General features: G+C 52.1%; 7 protein-coding genes and 3 non-coding genes across 10 annotated transcripts; 7 read left to right on the top strand and 3 right to left on the bottom strand.

The window, feature by feature from the left end:
• Nucleotides 1-64: 64 nt before the first annotated feature.
• MRET_0993 (1,3-beta-glucan synthase) lies at nt 65-5,311 on the top strand (the record flags this gene model as incomplete). The annotated part of the gene is made up of 1 exon (XM_027627620.1): nt 65-5,311. One exon carries the CDS (start codon nt 65-67, stop codon nt 5,309-5,311), a length of 5,247 nt encoding a protein of 1,748 aa, XP_027483915.1.
• A 148-nt stretch (nt 5,312-5,459) lies between these two features.
• MRET_0992 (uncharacterized protein) lies at nt 5,460-6,164 on the bottom strand (the record flags this gene model as incomplete). The annotated part of the gene is made up of 1 exon (XM_027627619.1): nt 5,460-6,164. One exon carries the CDS (start codon nt 6,162-6,164, stop codon nt 5,460-5,462), a length of 705 nt encoding a protein of 234 aa, XP_027483916.1.
• Nucleotides 6,165-6,284: 120 nt separating this feature from the next.
• On the top strand, nt 6,285-6,380 carry MRET_t0016. The gene has a single exon. It is a non-coding gene; the product is annotated as a tRNA-Arg (tRNA).
• A 108-nt stretch (nt 6,381-6,488) lies between these two features.
• MRET_t0015 lies at nt 6,489-6,571 on the top strand. The gene has a single exon. It is a non-coding gene; the product is annotated as a tRNA-Asp (tRNA).
• A 71-nt stretch (nt 6,572-6,642) lies between these two features.
• On the top strand, nt 6,643-6,726 carry MRET_t0014. The gene has a single exon. It is a non-coding gene; the product is annotated as a tRNA-Asp (tRNA).
• A 95-nt stretch (nt 6,727-6,821) lies between these two features.
• On the bottom strand, nt 6,822-8,387 carry MRET_0991 (uncharacterized protein; the record flags this gene model as incomplete). The annotated part of the gene is made up of 1 exon (XM_027627618.1): nt 6,822-8,387. The coding sequence occupies one exon, from the start codon at nt 8,385-8,387 to the stop codon at nt 6,822-6,824; it is 1,566 nt and encodes a 521-aa protein (XP_027483917.1).
• A 481-nt stretch (nt 8,388-8,868) lies between these two features.
• On the top strand, nt 8,869-10,914 carry MRET_0990 (enhanced filamentous growth protein 1; the record flags this gene model as incomplete). Its single annotated transcript, XM_027627617.1, has 1 exon — nt 8,869-10,914. The coding sequence occupies one exon, from the start codon at nt 8,869-8,871 to the stop codon at nt 10,912-10,914; it is 2,046 nt and encodes a 681-aa protein (XP_027483918.1).
• A 334-nt stretch (nt 10,915-11,248) lies between these two features.
• Nucleotides 11,249-12,673, top strand: MRET_0989 (LIM domain protein; the record flags this gene model as incomplete). Its single annotated transcript, XM_027627616.1, has 1 exon — nt 11,249-12,673. The coding sequence occupies one exon, from the start codon at nt 11,249-11,251 to the stop codon at nt 12,671-12,673; it is 1,425 nt and encodes a 474-aa protein (XP_027483973.1).
• Nucleotides 12,674-13,321: 648 nt separating this feature from the next.
• MRET_0988 (uncharacterized protein) lies at nt 13,322-14,230 on the bottom strand (the record flags this gene model as incomplete). Its single annotated transcript, XM_027627615.1, has 1 exon — nt 13,322-14,230. One exon carries the CDS (start codon nt 14,228-14,230, stop codon nt 13,322-13,324), a length of 909 nt encoding a protein of 302 aa, XP_027483972.1.
• A 149-nt stretch (nt 14,231-14,379) lies between these two features.
• On the top strand, nt 14,380-15,921 carry MRET_0987 (rhomboid family membrane protein; the record flags this gene model as incomplete). Its single annotated transcript, XM_027627614.1, has 1 exon — nt 14,380-15,921. The coding sequence occupies one exon, from the start codon at nt 14,380-14,382 to the stop codon at nt 15,919-15,921; it is 1,542 nt and encodes a 513-aa protein (XP_027483981.1).
• Between the last annotated feature and the right edge of the window lie 28 nt (nt 15,922-15,949).

Here is a 15,949-nt window from a genome sequence, read left to right as displayed (position 1 = left end):
TCGTCTTTGTGTTGCCTGAACTGGAATCTCTGTGTGGGATCCTTGATTCGGCCAACACCTCATCATGAATCCTCAATACCAGGGCGGCTTCGCCGAGTCGCCTGCTCAACAAAATCCATATTATGCAGGCGGTGGTACTGCGCCATATTCTACGACTAGTCTAGACGCCAACGACACACAGCAGGGCGACATGTATGGCGGCCAGACTGGTATGTACCAGCACCCTCCTGCACAGGCATCCGCCTTGGCATACCACGAGGTCGCTGCCTCTGGTGTTCGTCAGCGCGAGCCATACCCTGCTTGGACCGTGGATATGCAGATCCCGCTTTCGAAGGAAGAGATCGAGGACATCTTTATCGACCTCGCCAACAAATTCGGTTTCCAGCGTGATAACATGCGCAATATGTTTGATCACCTCATGATTCTGCTCGACTCGCGAGCTAGTCGTATGAGCCCACAGCAGGCCTTGCTGACCCTGCACGCCGACTACATCGGTGGCGAACACGCCAACTACCGCAAGTGGTACTTTGCCGCCCAACTCGACCTCGACGACGCTATCGGCAAGATCCAAAACCCAGGTCTCGCACGCGCAGCTAGCATGGCACAGCGCGGCAATGCCTCCAAGCGTGGGTCCACTCTTTTTGGCACCAAATCACTCGAAAATGCGCGCGCGCGCTGGCGTGATGCCATGTATCGCATGAGCGACTATGACCGCGTGCGACAACTTGCCCTGTATCTCATGTGCTGGGGTGAGGGAAGTCAGGTGCGTTTTGTGCCCGAGTGCCTGTGCTTCATCTTTAAATGCGCCGACGACTACTACCGCTCGCCTGAGTGCCAGGGCCGCATGGACCCGGTGCCCGAGGGTCTGTACCTACATTCTGTGGTCAAGCCTTTGTATCGTTTTCTGCGTGATCAGGTGTTCGAGGTGATTGACGGCAAGTTTGTGAAGAAGGAGCGTGACCACGACCGAATCATCGGATACGATGACGTGAACCAGCTCTTCTGGTACTCAGAGGGCATCCAGCGCATCAAGCTGAAGGATGGAACGCGTCTGGTGGATGTACCACCGCAACAGCGCTTCATGAAGTTTGACAAAATTGACTGGGACAGGGCGTTTTTCAAGACATACAAAGAGAGTCGTTCGTTCCTGCATCTCCTTGTCAACTTTAATCGCATCTGGATTTTCCACGTATCACTGTACTGGTACTTTATGGCTTACAACGCGCCTAAAGCGTACGAGCCTGACAAGGTGCCAAGTGATGCAGAGAAGCTCAGTGCATCAGCCCTAGGAGGCGCCGTGTCGACGTTCTTTATGATCTGCGGCACGCTTGTTGAAGTGATGTATATCCCCACCACCTGGAACAATACGAACCACCTATTTGGCCGCCTGGTTTTCCTCGGTATCTGTATGGCGCTCATGATTGCCCCGGCCGTCTATGTTTTCGGATTCAACAAAGACGGTCATGTGGGCTACGTGATTTCCGTCGTACAAATGGCTGTCGCTTCGGTCCTCACTGCATTCTTCTCGATCGTGCCGTCAGGCTACCTGTTCGGCGACCGTGTCGCATGGCGCCGACGCAAGTACATGGCGAACCAGACGTTTACTGCGTCGTACGCACCCCTCCCTTTGTCACGTCGCTTCTTTTCGATTTTGTTATGGGTCCTTGTGTTTGGCTGCAAGCTCACGGAAAGTTACTACTTCCTGGCCCTGTCATTCAAGGATCCGTTCGGTGTGCTTGTCACGATGCGTGTGCAAGAATGCCATGACCGCTACTTTGGCACGCATCTGTGCTCACTGCAGCCGACGTTCGCTCTATCAGCCATGATGCTGATGGATCTGTGCCTGTTCTTCCTCGATACCTTCTTATGGTACGTCGTTTGGAGCACCGTCTTTAGTTTGGGCTGGGCGTTCTATCTTGGTCTGTCCGTGTGGACGCCTTGGTCTGACATTTATCAACGTCTGCCAAAGCGAATCTACTCCAAGATCCTCGCTACGGCCGATATGGAAGTCAAGTACAAACCCAAGGTGCTTGTGTCGCAGGTATGGAACGCCATCATCATTTCCATGTACCGTGAACATCTGCTGTCGATCGACCACGTTCAGCGTCTGCTGTATCACCAGGTGCCGGCGGACAACTCGCCTCACAAGCGCACGTTGCGTGCTCCGCCGTTCTTCTTGAACCAGCTTGACTCTGGCCCCAGGCCCGAGTTCTTCCCCAAGGGTTCAGAGGCCGAGCGGCGTATCAGCTTCTTCGCACAGTCCCTCATGACCTCGATTCCAGAGCCGTTGCCTGTCGATGCGATGCCAACCTTCTCAGTGCTGACACCGCATTACGGTGAAAAAATTCTACTGTCGCTGCGTGAGATTATCCGTGAAGAGGACCAGAATACGCGTGTTACACTGCTCGAGTACTTGAAGCAACTGCATCCTGTCGAATGGGACAACTTCGTGAAGGACACCAAGATTCTTGCTGAAGAGTCAGGCAACTTTGCAGGCGATGCTCCGTTTGGCTTTGAAGACGAAAAGTCGAATCTCAAGGGCGGCAAGACAGATGATCTGCCGTTCTATTGCATTGGTTTCAAGTCGGCTGCGCCAGAATACACACTGCGTACGCGAATTTGGTCGTCGTTGCGTGCACAGACGTTGTACCGAACGGTGAGTGGCTTTATGAACTACAACAAGGCCATCAAGCTGCTGTACCGTGTCGAGAACCCTGAAATTGTGCAGTTGTTCGGTGGTAACACGGAGCGCCTCGAGCAAGAATTGGAACGCATGAGCCACCGCAAATTTAAATTCGTAATTTCGATGCAGCGCTACTCGCGTTTCAACAAGGAAGAGATTGAGAACACTGAATTCTTGCTGCGTGCTTACCCCGATCTGCTGATTGCCTACTTGGATGAAGAACCATCGCCCAAGGAGGGCGGCGAGTCTCGATGGTACTCGGCGTTGGTCGATGGCTACTGCGAGATGCTCCCCACTGGTCGTCGTCGTCCCAAGTTCCGTATCGAGCTGCCTGGCAACCCGATTTTGGGTGACGGCAAGTCGGACAACCAGAACCATGCCGTCATCTTCCATCGTGGTGAATTCCTGCAGCTGATTGATGCTAACCAAGACAACTATCTGGAGGAATGTCTCAAGATCCGTAACGTCCTTGCCGAGTTTGAGACGATCGACATGCCAGCCGAGAACCCCTACGGCCCAGCTTACAACGTCTTTAGCAAGGCGCCTGTGGCAATTGTGGGCTCGAAGGAGTACATTTTCTCGGAAAACATCGGTATTCTTGGTGATGTGGCAGCTGGTAAGGAGCAAACCTTCGGTACTATGGCTGCGCGTGGTATGGCCCAGATCGGTGGTAAGTTCCACTACGGTCACCCTGACTTTTTGAACTCGGTGTACATGACAACGCGTGGTGGTGTGTCCAAGGCGCAAAAGGGTCTGCATCTAAACGAGGATATCTATGCTGGTATGATGGTGTTCCAGCGTGGCGGTCGTATCAAGCACTCGGAGTACTACCAGTGTGGTAAGGGTCGTGACCTTGGTTTTGGTACCATTCTCAACTTTATTACCAAGCTGGGCAACGGTATGGGCGAGCAAATTCTGTCGCGTGAATACTACTACTTTGGTACGCAACTGCCCGTGGATCGTTTCCTGACGTTCTACTATGGCCACCCTGGTTTCCACATCAACAACATCATGGTCATTTTGGCGGTACATCTGTTTATGTTTGCACTTATGTTCATCGGTTCGCTGTATTCGACGCTGGAAGTGTGCCCTGACACGCAGGGCATTCCCTTTGTGCTGGGTCAGGGCGAGTGTTACTACTTGAACCCGATTGTGTACTGGGTGCAGCGTACAGTCATTAGTATCCTGCTCGTGTTCATGATTGCCTTTTTGCCGCTATTCCTCCAGGAACTCTCGGAGCGTGGTGCCGTCTTTGCGCTGGTACGTCTGATGAAGCAGTTCGTGTCGATGAGTCCGCTCTTCGAAATCTTTACGACACAAATTTACTCGCACTCTCTCATCACGAACCTGACGTTTGGTGGTGCGCGTTACATCGCGACGGGTCGTGGCTTTGCTACCACACGTCTGAGCTTTGCGCTACTGTACTCGCGATTCGCTGGTCCATCAATTTACTCCGGCTTGCAGTACCTACTGATGTTGTTCTACGCTACGCTCACTGTGTGGATGCCGCATCTCATCTACTTCTGGGTCAGTCTCGTGGCGCTGTGTGTGGCTCCATTCCTGTTCAATCCCCACCAATTTTCGTTCTCTGATTTCATTATCGACTATCGCGAGTTCTTGCGCTGGATGGGCCGTGGCAACAGTCGCAGCCACGCCAATTCGTGGATCGGTTACTGCCGTCTTAGTCGGACGCGCATCACGGGTTACAAGCGCAAGCGTTTGGGCCACCCGAGTGAAAAGCTCGTGGCTGACTTGCCGCGTGCCAGCTGGAAGACGATCCTGATCCACGAGCTGCTGATGCCCACGATGGTGGCGGTCATCTTTGCCGTCACGTACGCGTACGTGAAAAGCTTCCCAGCACCGGGTCTCACGTTTGAGGATGGCGAGTTCCAGGGCGGTATCGCGCGACTGGCCATTATCGTGTTGGTGCCGATTGCATGGAATGCCGTGGTACTGCTGGTGCTCTTCTTTGTGTCACTCTTCTTTGGCCCTGCGCTGCAATCGTGCTGCGCGAAGTTTGGCAGTGTCATGGCGAGCCTGGCTCATGGCCTTGCCATCCTTGGTCTGTTTGCCGTGCTCGAATTCTTCTGGTACATTGAGTACTGGAACTCGGCCAACACGGTGCTGGGTATCGTCGCCATGATTGCGATCCAGCGTGCCATTTTCAAGTTCCTCACGGGCATTGTCATTTCGCGTGAATTCAAGCACGACGAGACGAACCGCGCGTGGTGGACTGGTCGCTGGTACGGTCGTGGCCTTGGTGGCAGCGCCTTCAGTCAGCCCCTGCGCGAATACATTGTAAAGATCATCGAGATGAGTCAGTTCTCCGCCGACTTCATCAATGCACACCTGCTCATGTTTGCTCTTTCTATCCCCCTGGCTGTGCCATTTATTGACAGGATCCACTCGACTGCGCTGTTTTGGCTCCGCCCGTCCAAACAGATCCACGCCCCTATTTACTCGCTTCGTCAACGTGCACAGCGCCGCTCGATTGTGATGCGGTACTCGATTGTGTTCCTGTTCGCCTGGCTCGTGTTCCTTGCTCTAATTTTGGTCCCTGCGATCGTCCAGGCAGTCATGAGCGACGAAGACAAGGCCGATGCATGCCACTTTTGCCGTACGCTCTAATGCCACTTGTATGCATATTATGTGATGGGATAAGTCAGACAAGGAACATCTCCCAAAAATATCGTTATGAATAGGACCATTTCTTTTCTTCGTAGATAGCTGCAATAAGACGAGAAGCATTCGACAAAAGATCGCTCTCTGTGCATGCCTATGGGGAGTTGTCTGGCGCCTTGTCGGTGGCAGAAGCCATGCCGAAAGAGGGGCTCTTCAGAGGCGAACTGCTCCGAGACGACGGTCTCGAACGCGGCAATAGCGGGAGTTGCTGTACCTGCAAATACTGGAGGCGCTGCTCCTGCGAAGCCGGTTCCAGCCCTAGGATTTGGCAAATCTGTACGATTTCGGCATGCGTGACTGACACACTGCCCGTCTGGGATGCCGACTTGGTTCGAACATACCGCATCCATGCCCGCACCGCATGCTCCAGCACGGACAAGCTTTGATGCACCAGTTTGGTATCATGCTGCATGTTTTCCTTCTGACCCAAGGGCGTGATGAAGCAGTTACTCTGTTTTTCGGGAGATTTTGGGTCCAAGGGCCAAGTGTACAGTGTCATGGAAGGCCAATGCAACAGCACCACGGCAAATTTTGAAGATGAGTCTTTGCGATCAATACCGATAAGAGCCCACTCTTTTGGGGTATAGTTACGTGTATTTAATGCCAAGTCGTTGGGCAGAGACTGGCTGAGCGGTGTGGGACTTGCAGCACGTCCGTACTGGGCTGGTGGAAGCAGAATGCCTCGTCCTCGCGGCGATGGTGGTGTTGTCTTTGCTTCTCCAGATGAGGATTCTGGTGTAGAAAGTCTCACTCGTCTAGATGAGGGAAGGGCATATGTATGACGTGTTTTTTGCTCCATACTGGTAGCCACGCGTGTCGCGCTGGATAAGGTCGCACAGCGCACGGGCGATGCAAGAAAATGTAGTAGTCGTGACCTTTTTTTTCTTATATGCCTTATGTGACATTCGCATAGGTGATTGGGCCGTTAGTTCAGTTGGTAGAATGCGTCTCTCCTACACGTTACGTGATAAGGCGATGAAGATGAGGTCCTGGGTTCGAGCCCCAGGCGGCCCTAGCTTTTTGATGTCGCATCGCCTGGGATTCGCCCCAGGGTCGACAGCTCACGAGACCCATGAAAACTTCGGGCTTGTTATACAGCAACATTTTCACGCACGTTTACTAATTCTGCGTGGTTTAGTGGCTATGACGGGGCCTTGTCAGTAGCAAATTCGGCCCAGACCCGGGTTCAATTCCCGGCGCGGAAGTGTTCACTTTTGGGCATGTTTCCCTTTCCTTACCAATCAAGTATTCCTGCTCTCAGACTGCTGTACAGGTTGTTCTGCGTAGTTTAGTGGTTATGACGGGGCCTTGTCATTCCAACGGCGCGGCCCAGACCCGGGTTCAATTCCCGGCGCGGAAGCTTCTTTTTTTGCCTCCACTCTCCGTCAAGAAAACTCGCGCATCTTATCCATTCATGGCACAGGAAAAAAGTATGCTAAGTGACATCGTATGTGCGCTATCGACCAGAACGTCGTTTCCCCCGATTTCGATTACTCGTAGACCACTCAGTCCGCCTTGATTCAGATTCAGGAGCATTGTCGTTCATGTGATGTACTTTTTCATGGGCGGCCTCATGAGAAGATGATGCATCAACCATATCATCCATTCCAGCTCGATGCCTTCTTTGACGTAAGCTTGCCTGATAATCTAGGCTCTCACGCTCCAAGGCCCATTTCCGAATAATCCCCCACATATGATTCCTGTCGCGTCGCACCTCTGCCAGCATCATACGAACTTCGCCTAGTCGTTCCATGTACTCGCGGCTGTCAGCATGCAAATCATTCAGGCACTGTAAGCTCGAGTACACAATTTCTCGCTGTTCATCCGCAGAAAGTGTGTACGTCGAATTCGTTTCATTTTCGTGTTCTGAGGACGAAACAGGGACAGTAAAACCCTCGTTCGTTATAAATAGGTCATTCATATGAGCCAAGGGCGGGACGTAGTCCATAGGCACGGTGACATCTGTATGGTGCTGGTCGTGTTTCACCGGCACGGGTCCTTCTTTTCCGGTTAAATGCTCCATAGTGTCAAAGCATCGCCCTAGAGCGCGATACATGACATGTTCATTCTCAATCAAATTCAAAGCCGCTCGGTTGAGAGACGTCAGGTGCGGGTTGCGGAAGCTTTGCTTCAGCAGTTTGCTTTCCAAGAGACCTCTGGCCGTGAGAACAGGCACTAGTAGCGAAAAAGCAAGGGTGGATGCATGTCGTGCATTCTTGTCATCCTCCTCCCATGCATCTTCCACGAGGTCGTATTTGGCTTGAGGATCCCAAAGCTGTGTTTTGGCGCGTTTTGACGCATAATGATCACTGTGTCGTCCACGTCGCTTTGGTAGGACTTGTGTTCGCCAAATACCACCCATGCCTCCTGGTCCGGTTGCCTCCGCCTCTAGCATAGCATCCACACTTGCATGCTGAAAGGCGTCGATCCGACGCTCTTCACGTTCTCGCAACTCATAGTCACTGCGCCTTTCAGTCCACGTCCCAAGTTTTCCGCGATGCATCCAACGCACACCATTATGCGCATGCAACTTTTGACCGCGGTTGCTGAAACCCGAGGGCCCAGGCTCGTTGAGCTCCGGCCATTCGTCTGAGTTATCATGCTCAATATGGTAATCCAGTTGGTCATTTTTAGGCAAAGAAATCCAAAGCAAGCGATCCATTTCAAGCTGATGAGCTCGTTCCTGTGCTATGGCACCTTGGGCCTGAGCTTGTTCGGCGGCATCCACTGTGCCTGGGTCCACGTCCTTGGGCGCAAAAGGGACCACGCGCCCAGAGCCCGCAGGTGGCAGTGCTTCAACGTTTTGTTCAGGATGTGAGCTTTCCTCGCCTTGAGGTGCATGCGACTCTGGCATGACTGTTCTGGTATGCTCATGTTCGACAGGCTCAGTGAGTTGTGCCTGGGGCTCATTCGGCACCTCTTCGAGGTCCGGGCGGTGCACGGGCTCTTGCGACGGCACGCCCCTGTGTTCCACCACCTCTATCTTGGAAGGTGGCTCGTGTGCTGCAGCCGCGTCCTCCATTGCTCAAAGGGTAGAATTAAGCTGCAATGTGTGCACGCTTTTGGACGAGCTGGAATGGAGGTGGGACGCTGCACCACTTGCAGGCACACGGTCATTACATGCTTACGATATCACACATATACACCCAGGGTCGTGACCGCACATGCTATCCACGTGATATGCTACGTGCTGCATTGCTGGCATACTGTATGCAATATCTGATTGGCGAATGTGTTCGTAGCTACCGAGCATACGAAGCAGATGCAAATGCGAGTGCCTGCAACGGTAATACGCATCGCATCCTCTCTACATACAGAGGCTTTCGGTTTTAGGTTCACGTTATTTTTTGGGCGTAAAACGCTCGCTGACAGTTTCGTGACCTCCGCATCCCCACATTGCATTGCATACGTGCAAGTCGATCTTTACTAGCCACTGAGTTAGCTCATTCGTCAAGGCGCTGATACTAATTCATTTCTGATCGGGCCTCGTTGACGCCACGAGCATGTCTACTGCCAGCCCATCTGTCTCTACCACTACGGCAGCAACGGCCGCTGCCGCCTCCGCGGCTGCCTCGCCTTATGGTGGTATTTCCTCAATGCACGCTGCACCACAGCAACCAGCGCCGCCGGCACCGCAGCCCCAGGCCCCTACGGCCAGCCATTCTGGTGCACCTGCCTTGCATGGACATGCATCTACCGCACTGGCTTGCTCTGATCCGCACGTCGGTGGCCATGCGTCGAGTGCTGGGCTGTATCAACAGCAACCGGATAGTGTCAACCAGAGCTCGCACCATATGGCGAGCTCGTTTCCAAGCACTCAATTGTCGCCAATGACATCACCGTATGCTGCAACGTACGCGGCAGCACAGCACCCCATGTACAGTGCATCGTACCCGGGACACGCCTATGCGCCTTATCCAAACTATTTCGGGCATATTTCGCATTACGGAACCCACCCACCACATTACCCTGCTGCTGCCACCTCCGGTCCCGCTTATCATGCCCCTTTTATGAGCAGCATGATGCCCCATGCAGGCTACAACCCACACACTCCTGCACACATACCATCACACCATGCACCATCTGCTGCAGCTATGCCTCTGTCTATGACAACTACCTCGGCTAATGCAACTTCTCCAGCCGCTCCGGGTGGCATGACATCTGGTGCCATGATGGCAGCTTCGTCTTACGGCTCAGCGCCGCAGTACACCACACCTGTGCCATGGATGGGTCGTCATCGTGTCACCACGACCTTGTGGGAAGATGAAGGTACTCTGTGCTTCCAGGTTGACGTGAAGGGCGTGTGTGTGGCCCGTCGCCATGATAACAATATGGTAAATGGTACCAAGTTGCTGAATGTTTGTGGCATGTCACGTGGTAAACGTGATGGTATCTTGAAAAATGAGAAGGAGCGCATTGTCGTCAAGGTGGGTGCTATGCATCTCAAGGGTGTGTGGATCGCATTCAATCGTGCCAAGCAACTGGCTGAGCAACACGGTATCATTGACATTCTCTATCCACTTTTTGAGCCGAACATCCAGTCGTTCTTGTACCACCCCGACAACTATCCACGTACAGCTGCAGTGATGGCCGCTGCACAAGAGCGCCAGGTGCACCGTCATTATGGTGGCATGCCTGCAAATGGGGTAAATACCCCAGTCAAGGACGTCAGCAGCAGTGACATCAGTACTGCGAGTCTGCCGCTGCATTCTAGTTTACCTCACAGTCACTGGGGCAGTCCAGGGCAGACGACTGCGCATGATACATCAGCGACAAGCAACTCAGCGGATACCTCCCTTTCATATTCGTACCCGCAGCACCATTCGCACTATCACCATCCAGCTACGGTCCTGCCTACAGCCCATGCGGCATGCCAACAGACACCAAATTCGACAGCCGCCTCTGTTACTTCCCCGACGCCGGCCCCGACCACACCCGGTATGTTCCATTCACCTAATACGCCGTACTCGGCGCACGCTGCTGCGATGCCCCCACCAACTGTTAGGTCAACAAATGCGCCGGCGGCCCCAGGTATGATGGTGGATCGCCGATTGGAACATGCTGCCACCCCGGCGGCCACACCCAATGGTCATGCAGCGAGCACCTCATCTGTGCCAGCTACGCTGTCTCATGAGCTACAACAACAGCCTACTTCACACATGAGCCACTCAAGCAATGAGGCACGTCGCTTTTCTATGGAGAAGCGACCTAGTGAACCTGCTGTATCTCTTGACGTGTCTCCCCATCATGAATTCCCTCATCATGTGGGTCCTCCCAGTGGTGTTCCAGTGCCACAGTCTACAGCAAACTCTTTCGCGACAAGCCCTATGCCATCGACATCGTCTTTCTCTATGGACGAAAAACGTCCAAAGATGGAAAATGCTACGTCGACAACTACGGCTCCACCTACTCCCAGTACTTCAACGGTAGAGGTACGCTCAGCAGCATCATCAACAGCGCCTCCCGCGCATCAACCATTAGACATGGTGTACTCAGGAGACGGCCGTCCCACCGAGACGGGTGTGCCCACCCAGAAACACGAAAATTAACATGTATTATTGATGAATATGCTTCGCTGGCTGCATGCTACACCTAGTCACATTGTTTATGGATATTGTGTAGACCACGACAACGTTAAGGTGTGAGCGTTGATTTTCCCTCATGCACTTTTTACAACGCTCCATATTCCTGTCCCTAGTTGCATACATGCCGTATGGAGGTAATCAATGCGATTTTATATAAGCAGTCGTATTTTTGGGTTGGATCTGCAAGGAGGCGTAAGCTGAAATTCCAAGGGCTGTCGACATCTAGTCAAAGAGCAATTTCTAGACTTGGCCTTGGTCTCGACACCAAAATTTAGCACCGTTGGTCAGACCCTATACCATGACCGAGAGCGGAGCGCCTATACTCGAGAGTCTCGATAAGAGAAACTTTGCGGGTATTGGTGTGGCAAGCCGGCGTCGACTTCAGCAGCAGTTCCTGCAAAATCAACGCCAAAACGTGTCTCCGATACTCTTGTCCCACAAAGATCATAGGGACATCTCGATCCCTCAGTCCCAATTTCTACCTAAGTGCGACCAAGATACTAGTATGTACGGGACCCAGTCGCGATTGAGTTGTGGCCGGTTTCCGCGCTTTGCCAAGGCCGTGCACGATACTTTCCCCACACAGACAATGACGCCTACGTCCATCATACCTGTTCGCACAGGTTCTACTCCTTTACCCACTTTACCCACAATGGTACCAATGAACACCCCATCCAGCAGTGAAACAAGCAGTCCAGTCGTCCAATCTTCCGCCCCTACATCTGTGCATATTTCACCCATCACTCCAAAGCTGCGTTTGAATACATCAGGCGCTCTTCGTCAACAAAGCTCAGCATCACTTATGAGTATGTCTTCAACAAATACAAGCAATTTTTCTTTGCCCCTTACCCCAGCGCCCAGCTCCATGTCATATCAAGCCCAAGACATGCTTGCTGCCCGGGCTTCGCCTGCACTGTCTATTGAGCCCTCATTAAAACCGTATCGGCAGTCGGGTCTCGATGCTCTGGATATGGCATTCTGGTCCGGGGATGGGTTTTACAGTGACGACGAAGATGATCCCATGCCACATGCATCTCAAACCATGCTTGCACAAAAACGCCAGCCACAGTGTGCCAAGCCGCTCCCTGACGTACGTGAAGCCGAGAATCATTTGCATTTGAATATCATCGACGAGTATTTGAGTGATGCAGCAGAGCCAATGACTGAACATCAACGAGAAGACAATGCGGCTTTGTTGCACGAAGAGTGTGAGTCTCAACTTCGATCCTTGCGATGTAAGTCCCAGCTTGTCATGTGCAACAATCCCTCTGTCGTTCAAGTGCAAGACACAGCACATTCTGTCTCAGAGCCGACCGATTCTTCTTGCTGCACGCGATGCCATCAATTCGTGGAAGGCCGTAAGATCTGCGGTAAAGACAATTCTATACTCGGCATATACCATCCCGACTGTGTTCGCTGCTCAGACTGCGATGATAAACTAGCAAAAACGGACATTTTCATGTATCAAGGGAAATTGTTATGTCTGTGGCACTATCAAGTCCGCAGCGGTACAGTATGTCACGCATGTGGCCGAGGTATTACCGGCATATTTCGCAAGACGTCCAAGGGTGAATGCTACCACCCAACGTGCATGGTATGTGCCTACTCGGATGCCGCTTCAGGTCCGTGCCTACTTCAGCTCACGGACTACTTTTCTATGAATCAAAAAATGTACTGTGAGAAGCATGCGCGCCAAGTTGCCCAGTCGCTATCGTCTCGCTAGATGTTTTGCCTATCAGTCATTCGTCCAGTGGACATTCTCTCACATCTTCCTTCACAAGCTGCGTATATCGATTGTGGAGGACATGGCCATTTATGATAGTTGTTAGGAAAGGTGTACAAAGCAAAGGGTTATATGTTAAGGTCGCCCAAACTTGGGCGTAGATGTTTGTTTCGCTGGTGTCATGACCACAATTGGAATTTCAGGGAGAAAAGCAGAAAACCAACACAGCATCGGCTCAACATGAAAAGACTCCGGTTCCAATGTGAGCTATACGGAGCCCCTGCGGTCCTTTCATGTCCGCTGACCCCCATACTTCTCGATACCCTCTATAGCAATGTCGCCATTGGAAAAGGAGTACAAAGAAACGATCGAAACCATCGCGATCCCCAAGCATCACAACAGGCAAGTGCATACTTTCCAGGAAAAATGCAGCATAACTCGTCATAAAGACATGCGCGATTGCATCCGCAAGGCATTCAACCAAGGCTCTCAATCAGAGTAATGCCAGTATTTCCTTGCTGAATCCTTCAATGATCTTGAAATCAAGAACTGTTGCCATTCTGCCTGTCGTACTACAATCGGCAGCATGCGCATGAGTGATATGAGTAATAATAGGGTATATGCATTCGTAGAGCTGTGCGCAGGAAACTACCACTCTGTATCACTGTCTGCGTCCCACTCGTCTTGATCCGGGTAATCATTTCGGTAAAAATCTTCATCATTACTGTCCTCGTCGTCGTCACATAAGTCCGCTCCAGACTCGATTTCTTCCAACATCAGGTCATTTTCTGCGAGTCCTTGAGCACCGATAGGCACAGCTGTTACGAGAGTGTGTCCATTTTCATCCATTGTTGTGCGTAGATGCACGGGATAGAAGGAGGCTTCATGCATCCAGTCTACATCCTCTTCTGGGTCTTGCAAATGCTCAAAGCCAGGGGCTGTGGTTGTGGATGGTCCTGTGTCGTATCCCTTGCCACTAATAGGTACTGATGAATGTGGCTTATTGGACTTGGTACGAGCGTGTCCAACTGTTGGTACACAGTTCACGTTTTTTGCGTCGCGATGCCTCCATGCAGTCATAGGCGTGGTATCTTGATAGTAGATATCAAAGACGTACTCATTTGCAGCCTCCGCACTCGTATCGTGGGATTCCAATGAGACTTGATTCAATCTGAGGTACTCCGATAGCATGTCAGAGAAACAGTTCATATCCTGCGCCTTGTCCTCCTCTTGAAGATGGGATGGTAGATGCTTGCGCCGGACACTCGTTGTTTCTGTGTCTTGCTCATGCTTGCGTTTGAGTCTCATTCTTTTCGAAAAACTATCCCATTCTGCTTCGATCACTTGTGCATCCTTTGCCATCTGCTCGCCTATATTCACCGTCTCTCTCCGTCGAAACATGCCATGTCCGGGCTGGTCAGGCGGATGATGCGGCTGCGTGCCACGGCGTTTTGCGAGGTGCGATTGCGTGTGAAACTGGAACAAAAATGCATCGACTGGATCGTCAGCGCGTTTACGCTTGACACGCAGAACCGCCCCATCGCCAGCCGTCGTCATGGCGAGGCAGAGCCGGCGGCAGGCATCATCTAGGCGTGCAGGGTCACTTACATAATACAACACATATGTGGAGTGTTACTTTGGAGGGGAAGTTGACTTGTAGACCTTACATGAATTGGACGTGCGCATTGTAGCCGTATACACCCAGCATGACCTCGGAGCCGGATCTTTATGCCAAGATCCAGCAGCACTTACAACATGGATCCAGTTCACATGGCGACTTTCCACCAACAGTGTTTCGAGCAGAAAATGGCCGGCCGATGTCTGTGGCGCGGACTCGGCCCTATCAGGACGTGGATGATCTGGTTGTGTCACATCCCTCTTCTGATGAGGCTTTTGACAGGAATAGGTTTTATTGCCTGAAGAATGCATCAGACTATGCATCAAGCATCAGTCTTCATGAGCCAGCGCACTTGCTGCCTGTGAATTCGAGTCATCGAGACACCGTTGCTGTGCCGATGTATGAGGACACACGGAAACCATATGACTGGGGCATGAGCGAAACAGATCTGCCCTTAAAGTATGCTGAGAACGACCTTGATGAGTCACATCATTGGCAGACACAGCATCCTATATACCCAGACCATCTCACAGCGTCCCGTACTCACCTTATGGGTTCCGCTGATGAGAGCCTTGAGATGCCATCCCAGAAAGAGGGAAAGTTTACATGGTCTAACCAAGACAAACTGAAGCAAAAAATCGATGAGCGTGAACGTGGCGTTGGACGGCAGAGGTATCCGTTTGTGACATGGCTCATTTCCTTTGGTGTCGTTGTCGTGTTTATCGCTGAGCTCATCTTGTCCAAGCAGCGCACGGGCGAAGCGGTCCAAGTACACCCAAGCGTACAGCCCATGATTGGACCCCCCGCGGAATTCCTTATATCATTCGGAGCACGATTCGCGCCCTGCATGCGCAACGTACCGGGCTTGCCGCCCACCAACATGATCCCATGTCTCAATCACACGGCGACGCGAGAAACCCGATTTCAGAGGGATGAGCTGTGCTCGCTTGCAGACATATGTGGCTTGAAGGATGCCACGGATCCGAACCAGGGCTATCGATTTGTTTCCGCCATTTTTGTCCATGCCGGTATCGTGCACATTCTCTTCAATCTGATTGTACTATTGACTCTCTGCGGCCAGATTGAAAAACTGATCGGCTCGCTAGCATATGCGATTGTCTTTATGGCCGGAGGCATCGGAGGTAATCTGCTAGGCGGCAACTTTGGGCTCATTGGACAGCCTGCGCTGGGTGCATCGGGCGCTGTGTACACATGCATCAGTTTTGAAATGATTGATTTGATTTACAATTGGAAGTTTGAGATGAAGCCCAAGACTCGATTGACCGTGTCGATCATTTTTGCCATTATTGGCCTGGCGTTAGGACTGCTGCCCGGCCTCGACAACTTTTCGCACATTGGCGGATTCTGTATTGGCATCCTGGGCGGTTTGGTGTTTGCACCGTCCATCCATCCGTCGCGGTCACACATGATCATAAATTGGGTGTGTCGTTTGGTCGGTGTCATACTCTTGATTGCATTTCTCGTGGCGCTCGTGCTCAACTTTTACCGCAGTGATGATCCGTCCAAGGCATGTACATGGTGCAGATACTTGTCGTGCCTTCCTGCGTTTGATGCATGCCGCGGTGGTGGCATATATACAACCACGCCGGACGGCGAAGTTACACAGTGATCGCATACATAGCCACATCGTATAGAGG

This window comes from Malassezia restricta, chromosome II, assembly GCF_003290485.1.
Source record: "Malassezia restricta chromosome II, complete sequence".
NCBI classification, from domain to species: domain Eukaryota; kingdom Fungi; phylum Basidiomycota; class Malasseziomycetes; order Malasseziales; family Malasseziaceae; genus Malassezia; species Malassezia restricta.
The sequence above is the reverse complement of the archived record's forward strand: the minus strand, read 5'-3'. Positions and strand labels throughout refer to the sequence as shown.